General features: G+C 59.0%; 1 protein-coding gene across 1 annotated transcript in view; it reads left to right on the top strand.

Moving 5' to 3' along the window:
* Positions 1–382: 382 nt before the first annotated feature.
* Positions 383–23967, top strand: part of SBNO2 (strawberry notch homolog 2 (Drosophila)) — a 36378-nt gene continuing 12793 nt past the window's right edge. Inside the window, exons 1-10 of the mRNA XM_008588011.1 lie at positions 383–552; positions 4907–4980; positions 6517–6628; positions 19649–19810; positions 21566–21649; positions 21904–22009; positions 22395–22549; positions 22653–22786; positions 22864–22954; positions 23083–23226. Coding sequence (XP_008586233.1) covers positions 460–552; positions 4907–4980; positions 6517–6628; positions 19649–19810; positions 21566–21649; positions 21904–22009; positions 22395–22549; positions 22653–22786; positions 22864–22954; positions 23083–23226 — 1155 coding nt within the window. The 5' untranslated portion in view covers positions 383–459. The remainder of the gene's footprint in view (positions 553–4906; positions 4981–6516; positions 6629–19648; positions 19811–21565; positions 21650–21903; positions 22010–22394; positions 22550–22652; positions 22787–22863; positions 22955–23082; positions 23227–23967) is intronic.

Raw genomic sequence — 23967 nt, forward strand, 5'->3', positions numbered from 1 at the left:
AGGGTCCCTGGACACAGGGCTCATTTCTGTGGGTGGTGGGAACAACCCTATGGGACCCACATGATGTAGTCAGGACCGGGGGACAAGGGTGGATGGGGGGAAGGTGTCGTGCTGGGGCAGCAGCTCCTGCAACCCCACAGCCAGAACCAAAACAGGCTTCCTGGCTGCGGCCCCAGGAGGGAGACCCTATGGGACCCACATGATGTAGTCAGGACCGGGGGACAAGGGTGGATGGGGGGAAGGTGTCGTGCTGGGGCAGTAGCTCCTGCAACCCCACAGCCAGAACCAAAACAGGCTTCCTGGCTGCGGCCCCAGGAGGGAGAGAAGGCGACAGTCACGGTCAGAGAACAACCTCAGGACGTGCACATCTCTCCACAGGTCATGATGCCGCCACCACCACCACGGAGCAAGAAGCCCAGATAGACAGCCCCGGGTCGTGGAGCCCCTGCCTGCCACCTGATGCTTGCAGTGGAGCCCGCCATGGACGGGGAGTACCCTCAGCATGAACCCCCACCGGCAGGCAGCGTCCTATACAGCCCACCGCCCCTGCAGGTGAGTCCCAGCCCAGCCCCAGTGGGGTCTGTTGAGCAGGACCGGGTGGGTGCTCTGACATGAATTCACACAGTGGCCTTTATGTGGGATGCTGCCCTCCAGACCATGGCCACGACCTTGACCTTGACCTTTGCAATCCAGAACTCGGCTCAGCCAGCTCCCCCTGTGGCACCTGGAGAGGGTGAAAGGAGGGTTAATCGAAGGCCCTGGTTCCCTCCCTCCCCCCCCCACCCCCAGAAGAATCCTCAAGGGAGTTCCCACCTCCCCCGAGCTTCCAGTTACTTAAACATTAACCGTTGAGTTTCTTTCAAAAAAGTTACTGTCCCTTAGGGAGAGACACTGTGCTGTCCCTCCTGTGGGGGCTTGAGTTTGCCTGTAGGAGCCAGGCAAGGAATGGATTGTTTTTTAAACATTTTTTTTCTATGTAATTTAATAGATGTTATTTTTTAAGCAGTGTTTGGTTTATAAGAAAATCACTCAGAAAGCAGAGAGTTCCCATATAACTCTGTCCGCTGTTTTCCTCTTGTTGACATCTTGCATCAGTGTGGTGCCTTTTACGATTGATGAACTGGTACTGATACATTATCATTACCTAAAGTCCAAAGTTCTCATTGAGGTTCACACTTCGTGTTGAATATTCTATGGGTTTTGACAAATGTGTCCACCGTCAGAATGTCCTACAGAGTAGTTTCATGGCCCTAAAAATTCTCTGTGCTCCGCCTATTCATCCCTCCCTCCCCCCAACCCCTGGCAATCACTGAACTTTTTGCCTCTATAGTTTTGCGTTTTCCAGAATGTCATATAGTCTTGAGCCACAGAACGATGTTTTGGTCAACAGTGAACTGTGTACACAATGGCGGCCCCATAAGATTATAATGGCTGTACCATACAGCCTAGGTATGTCATAGGCTGTACCATCTAGCTTTGTGTGAGTGTACTCTGTGATGTCTGCATAACAAAGTCACCGAATGATGTGTTTCTCAGAATGTGTCCCGTCGTTAAGCAGCGTATGACTACAGTTGGAATCATACAGCGTTTGGCCTTTTCAAACTGGCTTCTTTCGCTTAGCAATGTGCACTTAAGACCCTGCCATGTCTTCTCATGGCCTGACAGCTGCTTTCCTCTCCGCGTTGGACAGCACCCCATTGCGTGGAGGACCACAGTTTCTTTGTCCATTCACCTACTGAAAGGCATCTTGGTTGCTTCCAAGTTTTCCCTCCTGTGCTCGGAGTATCACAAGGGACACAGCAGCCATCAGTAATAGCTGATCTCCTCCTATCACAGATGGTAAAGAGAAGGGTCCAGAATCCTCCTGCGAGTCAGGCCTTCCTTTCCCGGGTGAAATTGGGGCTCTTGACACTTCAGGAAAGACAACAAACCGCGTTACCGGTGGGGAGACTTGAGCTGCCTGAGGCCAGGATGGGAGCAGGGGAGTGCCGGCATCAGTGGCTGCTTGGGCTGCCAGTGCTGCGGGCCAGCGTGGGGGTGACAGCGCAGACTGTGGGACCCACTCCTTACCACAGCTGCTGTTGCCGCCACTGGCGTGGGGCACAGTTTTTGCCTGTTGATCCAGAGCGAGTATATGACACAGAAGGGGACCCCGGACACAGTCATGGTGGGGGAGACTGTGGGAGGTGGGGAGATGGAGCAGGAACAAGCTTGGGTTCCAGAGAGCTGGGAAATAGGCCACCTGAGTCACACAGAATCATTGGAGGCGCCCTAGACCCATCATCCCAGTGCTGGGAAGGACGTGTGCTGGTCCAGAGTTCACCCTTGGCCCACAGGTGCCCACATCACAGGCTGATGTGATAGAACACGGAGTATGAAGTCACGGAAGTGAGCCTCACAAACTGTGGGGCATGGGAGCAAACACTAGTTAGGACTGAACGTGTCACCCACAGCTCAGAAACCTTGGCTGACGTCCAGCAGCTCGGGCCAGGGCTCAGCCTCCTCTCACGCTGCCATGTGCAGCCTCCACCCTGTCCTCCCCTCCTGTTGAAGTTGTGTCCAGTGTCCCCCGCCACCCTCCTTGTCCCCCTGGCCTCCCTCCGAGCTTCCACCCACCAGCTGTCTCTGCCATCTCCTCCCTGTTTCTCCTCTGATCTTCAAGAGTGGTTCCTTCGTCTCCACCCCCCTTAATTTGCTTAATTGTTTCCCTGTCATTGGGCCTTTGGGGAGAGTCCAATTTTCTTCTGCTATAAATAGTGCTTCTGTGTCTTCTTCCCCCCCTTGTGGATTAAGTCCCCTGCAGTGTGTTTCTGAAATAGAATTCCTGGGTCAGAATGAGCTCAGGTTTGCAGAGGATGGAGCTATTCCCACAGGAACGTGCCCCCACCTCGTCCCCTTTACAATGACCAGGAAGCCTACCAGTGGCCAGGGCCCTGCCTACACAGCTGAGGACTTGTACCGAGGGGCTCACAAACTGGAGTCTGGGGGAACATTCGGGCCGCAGTAGGGACCTGCTACATGGGAGGTGCTGGGTGAATCCTGACTTTGGCTCTGAGCCCCGCTCTTGGCAGTCAGAGCATGTGGAGAAGTCCCCCTCTCTGGTGCTCCCTGAGGTTGGGCTGCCCCACGGTGTCAGTGATGGTTGCCTCACAGGCCACACCTGGAACTGGGCTGCTTAACAGGAGAGGACAGCTCCTCTGTCTCCAAGTAGAAAATCCTCAGGCAGGCTCTGATTGGCTGGCTGGGGTCAGGTGCCCATCTCTGGACCAGTCATGTACTAGGGCCTGCCCTCTAAAGATGGAGCCACCCCCTCTGGCTGCCAGTGGAAAATCCTGAGGAAGCCTCCGATTGGCCTGCCATGCTGTGCCACCCCTGTGGGGCAGGTCTAGGGTGACCCTGATTGGCAGCCCCCTGCAGAGCCACAATCTGGGGGAGGATGGGGTCCTGGGTAGACAAAGCCATGACTGTCCCCCCACTGTCACATCCCCCAGCCTGAGGCCTCCAGCCTGCACTGCCTGGGGGTCTCTTGCCTGGGCACAGGTAGAGTGTGTTGGATGACCAAGATCCCCTTGTTCCTACCATCCTGGTCCCACTCTGGAGCCACAGTTCACTCACCCAAGGCGCAGTCTGTGCACCCCGAGGCAGTTCACTGTAGTTCATTTAGGGAGGCTGCATGGGGTCTAGAGTCAGAGTTCTGCTCCGGAATGTTCCAGATGTGCCACATGGTCTTGGGAAGTTCGTGTTCCTCTCTGGGGCTGGATTTCTCTCCCCCACAAGTGGGCAGGGTGGGGGTGTGTGTGGAACATGAGACCAGGGCTCTGGGGAGACACGGGGTTGCCAGGAGACCCTACCCAGGCCATGGTGGCCCTAATTCCTTCCGGAGGCTTCTCCAGAGCATTCCTCGTGAGTGTGTTGGAGCACAGGAGGCCTGGAAGCCCCTGACCTTTGTGCTGGGGAGAGGCCCCGTGGCTCCCCCAGCCTCCCCAGCACTTTATTTTGATAAACTTCTTTTGTAACTTATGCCAGAACTGGAAGGGCAGGGCGGCGAGCCCTCAGGCTTCTCCTTCCTCTCGGCTGGCAAGCCCCTCCAGAGGTCAGTGATGAGTGGCCGGGCTGATTCCTCCCCATGCAGTTCCGGCCATCTGGGCTGGGTCCGGGCCAACTCTCAGTTAATGAGTCTAGGGGAGGGCGGAAGTAGCTGAGCCCTGGGGAGTTGCATTGGGGCTTCACGGAGGAGCAGGACTTGCATGGGCCTGGGGGCCTGGTGGAGGTCGTCCAGGGGCCTCAAGGGGCAGTGAGCGGCCCCCTCCACTCCAGAAGCTGGCGTGACACCCAGAGCTGGCTGAGATGAGCAGCACAATGCCCCCAGCCGGCAGCCTCTCCTCAGTGATGGCAGTGGCAGGGGGTGGGGGGAGCCTTCCCTGATGGCAAGTCTGGAGGAGAAGCGGGGGTCCCAGGTGGCCCCACTGTGGGTGGGCTGGCTCTGGGACAGGGAGGGGTCCTTATTCCACAGGGCGTGTGAGGTTTCCATGGCCCACACCCTGAAGTCCAAGGTCCTGACCCTAGACCCAGGCTCACACCTCCACTCCACCTGTCCCTCAGTCCTCAGGTTTTTGGGGCCCACTGTGTGCCAGCACTGTTCCAGTTAGGGGGGATCAGGGAGCTTTTCCCCAGAAAATTAGTTGGGGGGGATATCTGGTGCAGGCAAGGTTGTTCTCGGTGGGCCACAGCCTGGGCCTGGTGAATTAGCTCCCGAGGTGGCCAGCTGGGAAGCCCCAGGGCAGGGGCCAGACTCGCAGCAGAGCCCTCGCCCCCTCTAACACTGGCCCTGCACGAGAGGGGCTTGGCAGGGCTGGGGGTCCCAGGTCCCCTCCCGCGAGCCTGACACCTGCTCTCTGTGTTTCAGAACGCCATGCTGCATTACCCCTGGTGGAACACCTTCTCTCCGGTGCCCTACCCAGCCTTCTCCAGCGAGAGCCAGTAAGTGTCTTGGACGGGTCCTGCCCCCAGCAGAGTGAGCCCCATCCCAGCCTGCCTCCCCCTGGGGGCTTCACCTAGCTCTGAAGTCACAGTTACAGACAGAGCTCGCCTCTGTGAGGGCTCAGCTGGAGGTCCTGGCTCGGTTCTACGCCCCCCAACCCCATGTTCGGGCCCTGGTCCTGGTCCCACCCCCACCCTCATGGCTCGGCTTTGGGTACACAGAGGCTGCTGAGACTGTTGTGGACCCTGCCTTGTGAACAGCTGGGATCTGGCTTAGCCAGAAGCCAGCCAAGGAATGGGCAGAGTAGTGGGGGTGAGGGAGCTGGGGAGGGCTCCCCTGCAGAGGTGACAGTGGGTGGGAGAGGGTTAGAAACTTCCTGGGGCAAAAGAAGCCAAGAGGGCTTCTCACAGAGGACAATGACTGAGCTGGGTTTTGAAGGGTCAGTAGGAGTTTGCCAGGGGGAGCAGGCCTGGCAGGGACCAGGGGCATTCCAGGCCGAAGAAGTAGCCTGTGGGAAAGGCTGTGTTGTGGGAGCCTCAAGAGGAGCCTAGAAGATTCTGGAGTGGCTGTTCAGGGGCCAGGGGCAGGGGTAGGTTAGGAAACTTGGGAATTTATTCACAACCCATAATAAGGGTGGATGCCTCCCCGTCCCGTCCCGCTCCCAGGCTCGCACAGGCCACCCGGGGCACAACCCTCTGCAGATGGCAGGATTCTACTCCTAGGGTCTGGAGAGAGGTGGCCACCGGTTTATTCACAACCCATAATAAGGGTGGATGCCTCCCCGTCCCGTCCCGCTCCCAGGCTCGCACAGGCCACCCTGGGCACAACCCTCTGCAGATGGCAGGATTCTACTCCTAGGGTCTGGAGAGAGGTGGCCACCGATGGGATGGCCACGTTGGCCCTGTCCCTGCCACATACCTCTCCTCGGTATGTCTTTGGTTGTCCTCTGGGTGACAGAGGGCCGGGCACAGGTAGACTGTGACATAGTCCCTTCCTGGGTTTCTGAGGGTGGTGCTGTCGTCTACCCCATCCTGGCTAAGATGGGTGTGGAGGCTGAGGGGGTTGTGTGTGGGCAGGGACTGCCCAAGTGGGGTGGTAGTCAGCTCCCAGGGTGTGTGCCCTGGACCGTGGGCACTATGGGGCCCTTCTCTGAGCTGAGTTTCAGAAACACCAGAGTTCTTCCTGTGAGCGGGTGAACCCCCACCCCTGTCCTGTTGAGGGATTAGGGAGGACAGGGTACAGCTCTGATGCCCTCTGCAGCAGGGTGGCCATTTCTAAGGAGCAAGGTCGGGCTCTGTGTCCAGTGGGGTGGGGATGGCAGCCTGGGACTTGGCCATTGGACACTGGAAGCCCTCTCTGTGCATGGGGACAGGCCTGAGCCCATGCAGCGGCTGCCACTCCTGATCCTAACAGGGCTGGCTGGGCTCCACCATACTGGTTGGAGCCAGAACACGGGGAGGGAAGGAGAGCCCCATCAGAGGGTCTGGCATCCCCTGCCACACCCGACGGTCACTTTACTTCGTCTCTCCTCCCAGCCCGTTCCTGAGCTCTGCCTCCTTCCTCGGCGGCCAGCCCTGCCCAGACACCAGCTACGCCCCTGTGGCCACTGCCTCCAGCTTCCCGCCAAAGAGCTACGACTTTCCTCAGGTAGGAGAACCACAAGCTTGCTGAGCTGTCATGGGAGCCTGGGTGGTGTCCAAGTGTCCCTCCTGCCTGCCCCCATAGCCATGCGCCACCCAGGGGGCCTGATAACCTTGGCTGAGCCCTGGCCCAAGGGGTTCATCAGGGGTACTGTTTGGAGCTGGAAATCATGGATCGTCCTTTGGGAGCAGCCGATGACCAGGCCACCTTGGCCTGCAGGCCTTGGGAAATGAGCCTGCCTCAGAGCCTGCGGCCACCCACAAGGGCTGAGAGTCATCCCCAGGGTCTGGCCTCCCTGGGCCCCTCTGGCTATGCCCACAGGGTCCTGGGAAAATCTGTCCAGAGGTGGCTTCTGCATAGTGGGAGAGCAGAGGTCACATAAGGAAAGTTGGGGGTGGGCGTGGAGAGTCAGCCCACGGCAGCCTTCTCAGAGCACCCAACCCTCTTCCCCACATGGCCGCATCTCCCACCTGGCAGCTCCAACACTATGAGTGTTTACTTCCTGATAATGCCGCAGCCCTCTGAAAAAAATGGCCCATACCTTGAAGGAGGAGTGAGCATTTGATCTTTCTCTCATGGGGGATTCTGGGAGCCGCCCAGCATCCCCGCTGTGGAACCAAGTGGGCCCCACCTTGCCCTGGTGGCCTCACATGGGATTTGCTCGGTACCTAAGTTTCCCCATGGAGGCCCTGGAGAGCCCAGTCGCAGCACGGATTGGATCCACTGGAAGGGATAAAGTGCCTTCGGATACTGGAACTGTGAATGGCCTGGGGCTGGCAGACAGTGTGGGGCCAGCAGGCATTTCCCTCAGAAACTTAAATGCTCAGCGCAGGCTCCAGGGCTGACTTGGCACAGAGTTTGGGCTTGGATCCACTGGAAGGGATAAAGTGCCTTCGGATACTGGAACTGTGAATGGCCTGGGGCTGGCAGACAGTGTGGGGCCAGCAGGCGTTTCCCTCAGAAACTTAAATGCTCAGCGCAGGCTCCAGGGCTGACTTGGCACAGAGTTTGGGAACCAAAGCTACTGTTGGTGGCCAGAGCTGACCAGCTTGGGTCAGATGACACTCAGGGCCAGCCAAGGATGAAGTAGCTCAGAATCCAGTGACAAGTGTCCTAAGAAGAGAGGAGACACAGGGAGACACTGTGTGGTGACAGAGGCAGAGATTGGAGTGATGCAGCCACAGGCCAAGGGATGCCTGGGGCCCCAGAAGCTGGGAGAGGCAGGAAGGATCCTCCTGTAGGGCTTCTGGAGGGAGCCCGGCCCTGCCACAGCTGGCTCTCAGCCTCTGGCCTCCAGAACCAGGAGAGGATAAACTCTGCTGTTGGTGGTGCTCTGTCTTGCCCACCCTAGGAAATGAACGCATTGAGTGTCCGAGCCGGACAAGAGCTGCTCCGCAGGGACTCAAGCAGAGGGCGCTCACCTGGTCTCCTTCCTTTTTGAGGGCTTGTCCCAGTCTCCTCCTTTTTTGGGCCTGAGTCCCCCTTCCAGAAGCCACAGGGTGAGGACGGACATCCTGGACAAGAGACAGGGCTGCCCGGTGGACACTCCCTTGCAGCACTGCTGTCCTTCGTGGCCGCAGATGCCCAGGACTCTGGCATCCATTGCCCTGGGCCCAGGAGGCATCTGTGTGCTTTGAATGAGGGATCCAGCAGGAGTCCACACAAGGCTCCAGGCTCCTCCAGCCCACATTCAATCCCATTCCACCCGCTCGCCTCCCTGGAGCCGGCCAGACCCGACTCCCACGTCACATCAGACCAAGGATTAGTGTTTTACCGTCCCAGGGAACTGCTTTCTCCCGGGGAGACCTGTCACAGCCTAGAGAAGATGCTGCACTTGCCTCCTAGAGGTGTCTGTGCAGGGGGCTGGCCCCTCCCTGCCCGCAGCTGGGTTCTTCCCAGCAGAAGCATATGCTGTGGCTTTGACCAGAAGTGAAGAACCCAAGGCCTGTGGTGGCTACTTGGCTCAGGACTCTGAGGACGTGCCCATGACACTGTGGCTGTGTGAGTGGGGACATGGCAGCAGTGGCAGTGGTGGTGCACATGTGTGCCCTGGCCATGGCCCGGCCGGTGTCTCTGGATGCCACCTGAGTGTTCCAGTTCAGGCCGAGGCGTGCTGAGCTGGCGCATGTCCCTGCTGGACACATGAGGAAACCGAGGTATGGGAGCTGCTACGCCCAAGGCCAGTGTCTGCACTGCGACCTTCACAGGGACAGAGGGAAGCCTGGGGGAGGCTCCCCCACAACTCCCACCCTCACCTTAGGTAGGGTTGACATTTGTCACAGCTCATTCCTCACAGCCACTGCCACCCACCAGCCATGCCCCTTGGCTTCCGTCACTCGCTGCCCGTCTCTCTGCCTCTGTCCCTCTGTACCTCTGTCCCTCTCTGTTTCTCAGTTTCTCTTTGTCTCTATCTCTCTTTCTGTTTCTGTCTCTCTGTCTCTGTCTCTCTCTTTGTCTTTGTCTTTGTCTCTCTGTTTCTTTCTCTCTTTGTCTGTTTCTCTGTCTCTCTCTGTCTCTGTCACTCTCTGTCTCCCTGTCCCTCTCTGTTTCTGTCTCTCTATCTCTGTGTCTCTCATTGTCTCTGTCTCTCTGTTTCTGTCTCTGTCTCTCTAATTTATTCAACCGACATCCGCCTCCCTCGAGGCCCTGCCAAGAATTTATGGGGCTTCTAAGCCAAGAGCCCCTCTGGGGCTGCCTCGCTCACTTAATCTGCTCCGTGTCTAAACCTCGCTTGTCCCTACACGTTTGGCGACGCACAGGCCAGTCATTATGCCTCATTAGAGGTGGCCACATCCGTCCAACAGATACTTATTGAGCGCCTGCCAAACACGTGACCAAGAGCACCGCCCCCAAGGCTTCCCTCCCTGGGCTCACCTCCCCAGCCCACGCTTCAGCCGCCCCAGGTCAGGGTCTGCCTTTTAAAGCAGCAGAACCTTCTTCAGATGGAACCCTAGCCCAGTGCCGAGTGTGGGATAGGACAGGTGCAAGTGGGGTCAAGCCAGGGCAAGAGGTCCCCAGCCCTTCTCTCAGCCACCTCCCTCTGTCCTGTAAGCCCCAGACCTGTGGGCCCAGCCTCATCGTTCCGCAGAGCCAGGAAAGAGCCCAGACCAAGCCTGGCACTTGAAGCCCTTCACAGCAGTGCCATGTCTGGCCAGGCCCACCACAGAAGCCCCGCAGACAGCGTGATGTCCACGCAGTAACATCCCTGTCCCAGTCCCGGGACCTGTGGATACGTCATCTTCCATGGCAGGAGAGACTCTGCACGTGGGATGGAGTTAAGGATCTTGAGATGGGAGATCATCCTGGATTACCCGGGGGCCCAGTGTCCTCACAGTGTTCTCATAAGAGGGGGCAGGAGGGTCAGAGGCAGAGAGAGACTGGAAGACGCTGCACTGCTGGCTTTGCAGATGGAGGAAGGGGCCACGCGCTGAGGGCTACGGGTGCCTCTAGAAGCTGGGAAAGGAGGACATGGGTCCTCCCCTGGTGAGAACCGTGTCAGACTCTGACCTCTAGAGTGTGAGAGGTCAAACGTGTGGTGTTAAGCCATGACGTTTGGTAGTTCTTGCAGCAGCAAGAAAAAACTGATGCACTGCTGAAAGCCTTCATGTGGCCCATGGTGTATTGTACTGTCTCTAGAAATGTTTCCTACTGTCATATCAGTCAGAAGGAACTGGAATGGGAAATCCAGAGCTGGTTGTGGGTGAGTAGTGAATGTGAACCTGCAGGCCTGAACATGCCTGCTGGTAACTAAACTTGAGCCCTGAGTTTCCTGGCAGCCAAAGCAAAAAGAGAAAGGAGGTGAGCTGTGTGGCACTTGCTGCCTCTTTGTTGTGGCCAACTCTTCCCATTTCCCTTTGGAGTGATTCCCTGGGGCCAGCATGCCTCTCTCGTGACCTCCAGGACTGCACATGGACAGAGGTGGCCAGGCCTGTGGCTGGTCATGGCTTCAGCCCCCTCTCTCATCACCTGACTGAATCATGGAGCTGTTGGCCTCACTTCCTGGGTCCCTCCCCTTGATTCTGCACATGAGCCCACTGAGGCCCAGGGACCAGGGAGGGCAGGATGGTCACCCTTCCATTTGGGTGTCCTCATTTCACAGATAGCATGAGGGACTCTGTGCTCTTACGAATGCAGGTGGTCAAATTAGCGGCTTTACTGGGTGTGGCCTCAGGCAGCCCCCGCCCCTGTGGCCCTCCACCCATCACTCCTACCCTGCTCATGTTCAGACCAGGTGCCCACTGCCCAGAGCCTGGAGACACGGGTTCAGCACAAAGGGATTATCTGCACAAAAGGGTTATCTGAAAAATGAAGCTGACACTCATCGAGGTGTTCTGTGTGTTTGAAAGTTTTCATGAGGTCATGTATTTTAAAACATTTTAGAGAGCTTACTGGTGAGCTCAGTTTCTTAGAGCGTGGCGTCACAACACCAGGTTGAAGGGTTTAGATCCCCATACCAACCAACTGCCAAAAAAAATAATGATAATAATAAAATATTTTAGATGTACAGAAAAGTTGCTTTGTACAGGACAATTGCAAAAACTGAGTTCCCAAGCCTCCCCCACCAGCCTCCCCAAGCGTTACTATGCTGTGTAAGCACGGCCACGGTGCGGGTGTTACCCTGTGTATTAGTCCGTTTTTGTTGCTTATACCAAAGTACACTGAACTGGGTGATTTATAAGAAAATGAAATCTATTGCTTACAGTTTCTGAGGCTGGGAAGTCCAAAGTTCATCTGGTGGTGGTGACAGTGACCCAGGGGTCTCACATTGCAAGATGGTGGAAGCAGAGCAGAGACAGCAAAAGGCAGACTCTCCTCTCCTTTTAAAGCCCTCAGAACCACGCCCCTGACCACCATTTTTAGTCCACTCACTACTGCACGGTCCTACAATCCAATCACCTCTTCAAGGCTCCACCTTTCAGTGACCATAATAGGATTTCCCACCCTCTTCACAGTCACAGTAGGGGCTGAGTTTCTAATACATAAAACTTGAGGGACACAATTCAAGCTTCAGTGAATTTGGGGGGACATAATTCAATCCACTACACCCTGGTATTGTGCTGGCAACTGGGGTAGGCCCGGGTGGATGCCACCTGCCCACCACGGCGCCCTCTGCAGAGAGTAGCTCAGCTGTCCTGCAGCGTGGCCCTCGGTCTTTGTGGCATTATCTCAGGACTGGACTGAGGAACACCATAGCTGCAGCATGCGTCCTCCTCGGGGCCATATCAGGAGGCCCGTGATGTCCACATGTCTCACTTGATGCTTCCTCAGCGTTGAGTGGCCGTCCTCCCTCTTAGCGCAGGAGAGGTGCTTTGAGCTGTGCAGATGCCCTCACCCTCCAGGTTGGGGACAGGCACGGACTGTGGCATCCCTCGGGGGTCTTGCCACTGCCGAGTCTGTCTGCTTTCCTCGTGCCTTCCCCATCGATCACTTGGGATTCTTCTGCAGGGAGAGCCATCCCTTCTCCCCACTCACTCGGTCACTCAGCATTGTCTGTGTCAGTGGAGCCACAGTGCTGACTGCCGTGTGCAGTCTGCGTTTACTGTGTTGCGGTCCCTGCCTTGGCTGTGGGGCCTCCTTCTGGGCATCTCCCGTGTGCCCCGACGCCCCTGTTTGGAGCCTGCCTTCCTCTCCCACCTGTCAGTGTGGTCCCAGCTCTCTGTTCTCCCAGTCCCGGCCCTTGAATCGCCCACTTCCTCGAGAAAGGGCCTCTTCTCGTTTCTGTCTCCAGGTTGGCTTGAAGACCCTTGGGCTCAAGGTCCCTGTGGGTGACCTGGAACAACTCCACGGACCCAGGAGGGGTCAGTCACCCTGCAGCAGCTTGTGGGCGTGTGGCTCAGCTCTCGCTCTTCACAGTTCACTAGAACAGTCACCGTCTCAGCGCGCACAGCTCCATGGTTCTTAATAGATTCATGTCTAGTTCTAGAACATTCTCATCACATCAGAAAGAAGCCCTAATAAAGTTAAAAACAAAAGAAAGAAAAACAAAAAGCCCGGTTCCCGTCAGCAGTGACGCCCATCCCCCCGCAGTCCCTGGCACCCACCGTTCTACCTTGTGTCTCTGTGGATCGGCCTGTTCTGGACATTTCATGTAAATGGAGTCACACACTGTGTGGCCTTTTGTGTCTGGCGTCTGTCACTGAGTATGATGTGTTCAAGGCCCATCCACGTGGCAGCGTGTGTCAGAGCCTTGTTCCTGTTCATGGCTGAGGAATGTTCCAGTGTGTGTGTGTCCATCTGTGGATGGACACGTGGGTCGCTTCCACCTTTGGCTGTTGGGAATCGTGTACAAGTGTCCATGTGGATCCATTTTTTGCTTATCATGGGCACAGACCCAGGAGTGGAGTGGGGGTATGGGACCCTGTTGTGCACGGTGCTGTTAGTGACATTCGTGTGCAGGATTTTGTGGGAACGTGTGTTCCAGACGTGGCTGACTGCAAGGGGCATGCTGGGGACATGGTGAAGTCAGGGTCGGGGTGAGGATCTCTCTCAGATCAGATGCAGATGACAGCCCCTGCCCTCCTCCACCCAGTGTGCTCCTCCTGTCCCTGCCCTGTGGTCAAGGGGTTCCATCCAGGGCAGCCCCGGGTGCCTCCTCTGGGTTGTCCCCATTCTGTGTCCCCACCCCTGGGCATAGGACATCCCTGAGGGTCCAGGCTACAGGACCTGACGCCTCACCGGTTAAATCTAATTTTAGGCTGGTCAGTTAGCTCACTCAGTTAGAGTGAGTTGACAACACCAAGGTCCGGGGTTCGATCCTGTGCTGGCTGCCGCCAGACAAAGTCTGTGCTTGCACGTGGCATGTTTTCTTTCCATTGCAGCCGAGCACTGGTTTTCTCAAAATTGACACAGAATTTATATCCCATAAAATCCACCCTTCTAAAGTATATTCATAGATTTCTGCAACCATATCCCTATCTAGTTCCAGAACATTCTCTGCAAAACAACCCCATTCCCATCCCTTCCCCCCAGCAACCACAAATCCACTTTCTGTCTCTGTGGATGGGCCTGTTCTGGACATTTCATGTAAATGGAGTCACACACTGTGTGACCTTTTGTGTCTGTCGCTGAGCGTGATGTGTTCAGGGTCCATCACGTGGTACCAAGTGTCAGTTCTGTTCACGGCTGAGTGATGTTCCACCATGTGGAAGGGGCCACACTGTGTGTCCATTTATCCGTGGATAGGCACTGGGCTGTGCGCACATTTTGGCTGTCAGGCACCATGCTGCTGTGCACATGCATGCACAGGTTTCTGTGTGGACGTGTGTTTTCAGTTCTCTTGGGTGTGTACCTAGGAGTGGAACTGCTGGGTTGAATGTGGATCTACGTTTAGCCTTTTGAGGAACCACTGGCTGTTCCCCTGGCTCCAGCAGTTCTGCGTTCCTGGCCACCTGTGCGAGGCTCGCCATCCCCACGTACTCACCAGCACTTGTTGACTTTCTGCGTCTGGCTGTCCCGGTGGGTGTGAAGTGGCATCTCTTTCGTGGTTTCGGCTTGCATATCTCTGAGTTGAGTGTCTGTCCATCTCCCACGCCCTGTGGCTGTGGCCCAGGCGGTGCTTAGCGGGCGACTTGCCCCTGTCGGGGCTCCTGTTGCCCCCTCTGGCTTCCATCTGGTGGCCAAGTGGTGGGGACAGCAGCCTGGGCCGTGCCTGCCACTGCCTGTGGCTCGTTGTGGGGCCCTGGCAGGGATGGCAAAGGGCATTGGAGTCCAGGACAGCGAGAGCCCGAAGGGGGCTGGGTGTGCAAGCAGCATGGGACCCTCCCATCCCGCCTGCCCAACCTCAGGCTCCCCAGGCATCTGCGGTGTAGTTTCCTTTCCCTGTCTGTCCTTACGCTGCCAGGCCCCCCTCGGCCTCCCCTTGGCAGGACAGTGCCCACTCGCCCTCTCAGAGAGGAGCTGCCACAGCCCCCCAGGTGCAGTCTTGGCCCAGCCACAGGGAAGTGCAGTCTGCTACTTTAGTGGCGGATGGGGGAAGGTTCCCTCTTGCCTATAGGCTGGGCCATTCTCTCATCCCCTCTGGCCCTGGGCTCTCCCTGGCACCCCCAGCTCGGGGGGGAGGGTTGTGGGTATGACCACCTGTGGCCCTGAGGGCAGCGTCCCAGCAGATTTTCTGCTGATCACTCCAGCAAGTGTGTCCTTTCACATCGGTTTTCTACCAAAGCAAAAAAACTCTTTCCCAGGACTCTGCCATGGTTCCTATGCTATGTACTGAGGGCCTGGGGGCCTGCCCTACCTGTGCCCACCCTGTCTGTGCCGGGCCAAGGGGTGTGGGGAAACGACGCAGACTTTGGGGACAGCTGGAGCCCCCTCTGAAGGAGGGGAAGGAGCTGGGTGGCCTGTGGGGCACCTTGGCTGGGCAGAGGGTTCCCCTGGAAGGAGGTGCCCCAAGTGGGGGCACAGCACAAAGGCCCAGAGATGAGCTCAGGAGGGCTGGAGGAGACGCTGGCAGGGAGCATCTGGTGAAGGGCTGGGGAGCTTCAGGCCTGGCCTGAGGGACCGGAGGGGGAGGTTGGAGATCTGGGCCTCAGTTTCCCTGCCGGTGCTCAGGCCATGCCTCTCCCAGTCACTGCCCTGGGGACACCGAGAGCAGCAGCTGGTCCCTGGCAGGGCCCGGGGGAGGGGGGAAACAGAACCCAGCACCTTAGCAGTCTGGGGAAATGGAGGCACATGCCCACCATGGAGGGCAGAGGTCCTGGCCCTGTCAGGGGGGTGCTCAGAGCAGCCGGGTGCGTTGTTGACAGCCGTCTGCGGCCAGATTCCGCCCCGTGCGGTAATTCTCCTCGCTCTGCCGGTAATCGCACTGACTTACCAGGCAGGCATCATTTCCTGAAAGTCAGCCCGGCCCTAGAGGAAGTCAGCGTGCGCGGCCGGTGACTAAACCGACATGCAAATGCCGCCTGGCTCTGCCCCGACGGACCCCATGCCAGGGCTGCCGCCGCGGTCATGAGCAACCCGCTCCCAGGCGGCTCTTCCAGGGGCACCCGTGCGGCAGCCCCCGCGAGCTGCCACCATGTCCCAGCTGCGGTTCTGGCTGCAGTTTGCAGCTCTCAACAAGGTAACACCCCGCTCCTGGGGGGCCAGGGGGCCGGGCTGGCCGGGGCTGGGAAGGCAAGACCCCCACCCCCACCCCCACAAGAGCGGCAGGACAGGGAGGACAGGTCGGGCCACCTGTGGGACCAGACAGGAGCTCCCCCTGTGCTCTCTCACTTTCTCACTCTCTTGGACCCCAGCCTACTCTGTCCTTTTTTGGCAGTGAGAGTGAATCTGCCGGAATTTTCTGAGGCAGAGATTTGAGGACTTGGGGTGTGTGGGCAGGACGGGAGTAGAGTGTGAGAGGGGGCTCAGACCCAGTCGTGCCGGGGAGGGGGCCTCAAAGTGAAAGTAGATATGGGGACGGGAAGGGCTGGGCTCCTCTCTGCCGCCTGCTGCGCATGACTTTCACCTGGAGAAGCTCCGGGAGCCAACCCTGGGGGTCTGGTGAGGTTCCTTGTGGGCCAGGGTGGGGCACGGTTTGAGGTGGGCTCTGACTGGACAGATAGGGCCGGGACCCCTGTTCCCAAGCCCTGGAAAGAACATGGCAGGGGGGCACAGCTCCAAACGTCCCTACTGCAGCCCAGGGTACTCAGAGCCAGGTTCTGCCAGCTCCCTGCCCCTGTCCAGGGCTCCCTGAATTGCTGTAGAGATAAGAACCATGGCAGGTAGCCCTGGCCCCCCACTGTCCCCCAGAACTGAATGTGGCTGGCTCTGCCCGCTCCCTTCTTTCTTGGGGGCTGGAGAGGTGGGTGCCTTGGGGGTCCTTGCTTCAGCCTGCAGAGGAGGCCCAGGGTTGCTGGGGAGGAGGTGCCTGGGGGAGGCACAGTGCAGGCAAAGGCTCAGGAGCTCGGGAGAGCTGGAATGGTGGTCTTGGAGGTCGGCTGGTGGCCCTGGAGTACAGTCCTGACACTGGCTGGGGCTTGGGCCTTCTGGGGACTGCTCTGCTCTCGCCCCCAAGTCGTCCACCCACATGGAGCAGGGCCAGATGGGCTGGAGCCTGGGGGCCTGGAGCCCACCGCCCTCTGCCCTGAGGATTGAGGGCTCTGCCTAGGCCACATGGCAGTCAGAGGATCCGTGGCCGCAAGCACCTGCTGGATGTCTTGGGGGTGGTGGGTCAGGCAGGTGAGGGGTGCGTCATGTGGGGCTTCATATGAATGCCCGCTTGTTTATGATAGACTACTTTTCAGAACAGTCTTAGATTCACAGAAAAGTTTCAAATGCAAGCACCTGCTGGATGTCTTGGGGGTGGTGGGTCAGGCAGGTGAGGGGTGCGTCATGTGGGGCTTCATATGAACGCCCGCTTGTTTATGATAGACTACTTTTCAGAACAGTCTTAGATTCACAGAAAAGTTTCAAAGATGGTGCAGAGAGCTCCCCCACACCCCATACCCAGCGGCCACGCCATTCACGCCTTATAGCAAGTCGTGCCTTTGGCACAGCTGATGAACAAGGGTGACTATGTGGTTATTAACTAAAGCCCATATTTTGTTCAGACCTTCTCAGTCTCCCCCTAGTATCCTTTCCTGGCCCAGTCCAGGATCCCGAGGAGCCCTGGGCTGGGTCATGAGGGGGCTGGGTGGGTGCTGTGTAGGATGCCCCACAGCTGGGCTGCCTAGCATCTTCCTCACCATGGAAAGGCAGGCATTGCTCCTCACCTCCGTCACTGTGACATGTCCCTGCCAACACTGGCCTTGGTCACCTGGCCAGACGTGCTGGCCGGGGGTCTCCACCCTTCCCACACTGTGCTCTTGGCGGGGGGTGGGGGGGGGGTCACCTGCGGGGCCCATGCTGGGGCTGGGTGCTCTGCCCTGGGCTGTGGCTGCTGCCTGCCCTTGTGGTGCTGGCAGTGCCTTGTGAGCACCCCCTGCCTGGCTCCCTGCCCTCGTTGTGCCAGCCGGACCCCAGCTCTGGGGGCAGAGCCTCCAGTGCTGGCTCTCAGGCCCAGCCCATGGTCAGGGACCTGGGGGACAAGAGCTGTTGTCTCTCCAACCCCGACCCCGTGCATGCCAGGTCTTCGTGGTGAGGTGAGGTCTCTGCTCTGTGTCTTCCTACCGCACTTTGTTCCTTGGCACAGCCCTCCCTGGCACCATCCCCCGATGTGGGCTGAGGCCATGGTGCAAGCCAGGGAGGCCCTGTCCACAGCCCCGGTCCCGCCTTTGACCTCAGCTGCCCATCCTTCAAGGCCCAGGGCAGGGGCTTGGGAAGCTGGCTCACGCACAGCCCTCCTGCTGGCAGCTGCCTGCCCTCTTGCCAGGGTCCAGGCCTCCTTGAGGAACTTTCCTGCCAGTGGCTGGAGTGGCTGCAGGTCTCAGTTCTCCCCCACTCCGTGAGGGTTCTGACTGGCTTTAGGGACAGGGTGGGCCAAGGCACGTGGCTGCACAGTGGTGCTGTCCTATTGTCCAGCACAGGGGCCCGGCCCCCCAGGGTGGGCAGGAGGCATCCAGTCAAGCCCCCGAGCCTCATGCCAGCTGAACCAGCCCCTCTGTGGCCTCCAAGGAGGGCCTGGCACACTTAGGATAACCTCATCCCTCGGAGAAATGAGAATGGGCCCAACCTGCCTTGTCCTGGGGCTTGTGCGGGGGCGGGGGCAATGGCGGTGGCTGTCCCCCACTGACTGCCCCCACCCCCTGGCTCACCCCAGGGAGCAGGAAGCCAATTCCAATGCAGTCGCTGGGAGGCAAGCTCAGAAACACAGCCTCGGTGCAGGTCTGGAGAGATCGGGAATCTCCTGCTCCCAAAGACCTCGGGGCTGCATGGACGCTGTCCCAGCTGAGGAGCTGGCCAGCTGTTCCCTCTCAGCCCACAGTGTCCTATGTCAGGCTTGTAGCAGCCAGTGCTCCCACAGCTGAGATGCGGGGTGAGTGCATGCATCCTGGGCAGCCATGACACCAGCCAGACCCAGGAGCAATTCCCGGAGAACCGTGGCCAACCTTCCCCAGTAACAGGGCGTGATTCTCTGTGCCTACAAGAGTGCAAGCCCTGCCTTGCACACCCAGGGGTCTGGGGCTCCTGGACAGCAGTTCAGCCTTGCTCCTGGTTGCAGCTTCAGATGGCCTGTGGGGGACTTGGCTGGGGGCTGCTAAGGGGGGTGAGCCGCCCCGGCCCTGCCAGAGTGGGGGCCACACCCTCCCAGCTCCAGGCCCTTGGGGACGAGGCTTTGGTCCCTTGTCTGTAAAACAGGCAGGCAGCGTGGGCCCCAGCCCGTGGCAGCTGAGGGGGTCTCTGGAGGCAGGCAGGTCCCACGTATCCTGGGGGTGGGTGGCAGGAGTGCAGATGGCAGAAAAGAAGAGTCTCGGTCCCCGTCAGGCTTGATAGAGAGATGCAGCAACACCCCCCCATCACTGCGCCTCATTTTTTAAAATTTAGATTTATAATGATAGAGAGTGAGAAAGAGCCTCCATACCAGACTCCACCTTTCAGGTGCAGGAAGGGTGGAGGTGAGCTGAGCTGAGCTGCTCAGCGTCTCTGGTTTCTCTGCTCCAGGGTGTCGCAGAAGAGGGACATCCAGCACGGAGCCTTGGGGTCTGGCATCTCACCTGTCCACTTGTCTCCTTTCTTTTTTTTAAACAACATAATCGAGATATAATCCACGTGTTGTACAATTCACTCATCAAAGTGTGCAGTTCAGTGGTTTTACTGTATTTAGTTGTGCATCCATCAGTTCTAGAACATTCTGTCACCCCAAAAGGAAACTCCATTCCCATGAGCAGTCATCCCATCCCCCTCCCCCAGCCCAGTAACCAGGAATCCACTTTCTGTCTCTGCGGATTGGTCTGTTCTGGACATTTCATGTAAATGGAGTCACACACTGTGTGGCCTTTTGTGTCTGGCGTCTGTCACTGAGCGTGACGTGTTCATGGTACCGTCCACGTGGCAGCATGTCAGAGCCTCGCTCCTGTTCATGGCTGAGGAATGTTCCAGTGTGTGCATGGGCTACACTGTTTAGTATCTGTCAGGCTGTGGACACCTGCCTCACCTGGGCCTGTCTTCCAGGACCCCTCGTACCTCGAGGACCTCTCCAACACCTCCATCTTCTCCTCATCCGTGGACTCCCTGTCGGACATTGCAGACACACCCGACTTCCTGTCGGCCGACAGCCTCAGCCAGGTGCCCACCATCTGGGATGTGAACACCCCCTCCTCTGCCCACGACAAGGTCAGTGCGCCCGGCCTCTCAGCTTCTCCAGCTCCGCGTGCTCATGGGGCAGGGAGGGTCACTCTGGGGAGGCAGTACTGGGGCCAAGAGCTAGAGGAGATGCCAGCCCAGTGGACTCCTGAGTCAGTGTGGCCATTGACTGGCCAGGTGGGAGCCAACAGGGTGAGGTGAGCAGAATCCTGTTCAGGGATGGGGAGGAATGGTTCAGACATTACCCTTAGTGCTCCTGGCTGGCTTTCTTAGGGGGCTGGGTTTGTCTCTGTGCACTCCCCCATGCAGGACATGGACGAGCAAGACCGGCCCTGGAGGGAGGGGTCATAGAGGGCAGAATCCCAAGTGCTCCAGGCACTAACTCCAGCCCAATCCCAGGACTGGGCAGTGGGGGCGTCCTCCCAGTGTCCACCTGCCCTCCCCAGTGGACCAGTGGATGCTGGTGGGTACGGGCCTGCTGGCAGCTCAGGCCCCATGCCCTCAGCAGGGGTCTGACCTGGATGGCAGAGCAGACAGGCCTGCGGTGTGTGGCCAACGGGGACAGAATGCCCAGAGCGCACAGCACCGACCTGCCGTGGGCGACTCAGCCTGTTCCTGTTAAGCACCGGGGCCCCCCCCTCCTGCAGAGCCCGCGGCCTCCTGGCCTGCCCACAAGTCCTCAGCTGGACACGAGGGAGGAGGCCTGGGGCCCGGTGGCCTGCAGCGGATGGCGTGAGGGCATCTGACACTCAGTGCCCCCCAGTTCCCCCAGCCCTGCGGGAACCATGACTCAGCCTTCCAGGAACCCACGCGCCTGTTTGTTTGTGTTTTTGTAAATTTAAAAAAAGGAGTGGGGGATTGAGTATAGGTTTCTAACCTTACTATACGTTGCGTCTGTTTTTGTTTTTAAAAAACTTCAGCCGTGTTCCTAATCCTTGGAAAAACAATTGTCCTGAGTGTCAAGTTAATCACCCCTTGACCGAATCCCAGGGAGATGTTGCAAAGGGTTCTCCATGCCCTGAAGCGCATGTGCTCTGGGCAGTCTCGGGAATGAACAACCCACACTGTCCAGGGATGTTGGGGGTCCAAGTGGGGGATGGGGTCTGGAAGTGGTCTTCCTCTTTCTGGTTTTTTCTGCTTTTATGATGGGCTGACATGACTGTTAGGATTTTTTTTTAATGAGTGAGTATGTTTTGTCTTTTTTTTTTTTTTTTTTAATGACCGGTAAGGGGATCTTAACCCTTGGCTTGGTGTTGTCAGCACCACGCTCAGCCAGTGAGCGAACCGGCCATCCCTATATGGGATCCGAACCCACGGCCTTGGTGTTATCAGCACCGCACTCTCCCGAGTGAGCCACGGGCCGGCCCGCAGTGAGTGTGTTTTGAAATCACACAGACCATGGTCTGGACCCTGCCCTCTCCTGGCTGTGTGTCCTGGCCCGGCACGGCTCGGTGTATGATCTGGATAGTGGGCGTGACCAGCCACACCACTCCCTGGGGGTGGGCAGAGTGAAGGCAGGGCCCTGACTTGGCCCCAGTGGGTTTGGGTCTCCTGTCCTGACCCATCTGCAGGCTCTGGACACCCAGTCAGTTCTGAAACCCCAGGGTGGGCCAGGTCCCCCCGATGGCCACAGACTCATCCCAGAGGCCCGGCCATGCCTGGTCCCTCTGGGAATGGCGGGAGTGCAGGGCCCTCGGGTGCAGAGAGTGAGGACGATGGGGTCCCCTGTGGTGGCTGGGCCTGTGGGCTCTCCAGCCTGTGGTCTGAGGTTCTGCTCTCCCTCAGCTGTTCCTGCCCAGCGGGTCATTCCCAGGCCTCGAGGACCCTCTGTCTTCCCTCTCTAGCACTCCGCTTCTTGGCAGCTACCAGGTGAGCCACCTGCCCAGGGGCTCCCTCTCTCCCTAGCCCCTCTCCTGGTTCCTGGGGAGGGTCACACACACAGGCACCCTCCTGGCTCGCCTAGATGCAGGGAGTACCCTGTTTTACAAAGGAGGAAACAAACGTCCTGGGGAGGCACTGTGCTGGGTGGAGTCTGGGTCACTGGCAGCCATGGTCAGCCAAGCCCCTATCCCCGTGGGAGGCTGGGCCATGTGGGACAGGACCTGCCCCTGCCCCTCACCCAGGACATTCAGGCACAGACTCAGCCTGAGGAGGAGGAGGAGGCAGAGGAGGAGGAGGCGGAGGAGCTGGGCCACACGGAGACCTATGCCGACTACGTGCCATCCAAGTGTGAGTGCCACCAGGACCCTCAGACACGGCCACCTCCTGCAGGACCTAGACCCCAGCGGGTGGCCACTGCTTGGCTAGCCCCTTCAAGGACGGTGGGAGGACCCTGGGGGCCAGTTCTAGAGTCCACACCTGTGCAAACCTGGAGGCTCACAGAGGCAATGCAACGAGAACGGAGCTTGGCTTCCCACCCTGCTCCTCCCCAGTGCCCAAAAACATCCCTGCTTCCGGACCTGACCCACCCAGGGATCCTGACCACGCCCCAGGCCCGCCCCGTGACCCTGACCACGCCCCAGGCTGCCCTGACCACGCCCCAAGCCCTCCCAGTGATCCTGGCCACGCCCCAGGCCCGCTCTCACAGTGCTTCCAACTACCCCCCGTGCTCCAGCCAAGATCGGGAAGCAACACCCGGACCGCGTGGTGGAGACCAGCACCCTGTCCAGCGTCCCACCGCCGGACATCACCTACACCCTCGCCCTGCCCGCCTCGGACAATGGGGCCCTGTCCGCCCTGCAGCTGGAGGCCATCACCTATGCCTGCCAGGTGACCAGAGCCCCCGCCCCGACCCACCCTCGCGGCACCCCTGAGGAGGGGGCACAGGGCCAGGCAGCCCCACCTGGCCCTGACTGCCACCCTCTGGCCGCAGCAACACGAGGTCCTGCTCCCCAGCGGGCAACGGGCAGGCTTCCTCATCGGTGATGGGGCCGGTGTGGGCAAGGGCCGCACCGTGGCCGGAATCATCCTGGAGAACCACGTGCGTGGCAGGAAGAAGGCTCTGTGGTGAGCGCCTGCTTGGACCCTGGCGGGGCGGGGGGACCAGGAGCGCCTGACCTGACACCCACCATCCCGGGCCCCAGGTTCAGCGTCTCCAATGACCTCAAGTACGACGCAGAGCGCGACCTGCGGGACATCGACGCCCCTGGCATCGCGGTGCACGCACTGAGCAAGGTGGGGGGGATGGGGTCACCCCTGGAGCAGAGGGCTCAGCCCACCTCCTTCACAAATGGGGAAACTGAGGCCAGGGGAGGGGCGGGGCCTGGCCTGCACTTGTCCCCACATTGCTCCCGTGTCCCCAGATCAAGTACGGAGACAGCACTACCTCAGAGGGTGTCCTCTTCGCCACCTACTCCGCCCTGATCGGGGAGAGCCAGGCAGGCGGGCAGCACCGCACACGCCTCCGGCAGATCCTCGAGTGGTGCGGTGAGGCCTTCGATGGTGTTGTATCCTGTTGAGGATGGATGGGAGGGGCAGGAGGCCACTGCCAACCACCCTGGGGGTGTCCCTGCCGAGTCCCTCGATTTCACTTGGTGCAGGAGTCCAGTTGGCGCCCATGGGGGTTCCAGGAGGCTGCGCAGTGTGTCATCCACCCCTCGTGGTTGGGCTCAGCCTCCTGGCTCTGGTGATCCTGCCCATGACGCCTGGGGGAGGCAGTGGTGGCCACTGTGCCCCCAGAGGTGGAAGGTGCTGACCTACCTAACGTGGGGCACAGAGTACTCCCCCCACTTCCCAGGACTCCATGATGTGGGCAGGTCCATGATGTGGGCAGGCCAAGGCCCGGAGGGGCCTCCACCCAACCCAGGAGGTAATGGGGCCAGTCAGCACCAACATCAGGGAGCCCCAATGGCCAGGCTCAGCACGGGCTCCAGCCCTGCTCTGCAGGAGGCTCCCCTACAGCATTGGGGTGTCAGGGACACAAGATCTCCCCACTGGCAGAAAGCTCCCGAACACAGGGCTTTTCCTACCTTCCCATCGCTGTTTCTTTTTTTCTTTTTTTGTCTTTTTTCCGTGTCTGGCAACGGATCGCAACCCTCAGTGTCGCCCCCGTGCCTCGCTCAGCCAGTGAGCGGGAACCGGTCTGTATGTGGGATCCGAACCCTCGGCGGGAGCGCCACCGCGCTTCCCAAGCGGCGCACTAGCGCAGTGCGCCACCGGGCCAGCCCCCACATTTTTTTTCAATAGGT

Source organism: Galeopterus variegatus, unplaced genomic scaffold (genome assembly GCF_000696425.1).
Source record: "Galeopterus variegatus unplaced genomic scaffold, G_variegatus-3.0.2 Scaffold4632, whole genome shotgun sequence".
NCBI lineage: Eukaryota > Metazoa > Chordata > Mammalia > Dermoptera > Cynocephalidae > Galeopterus > Galeopterus variegatus.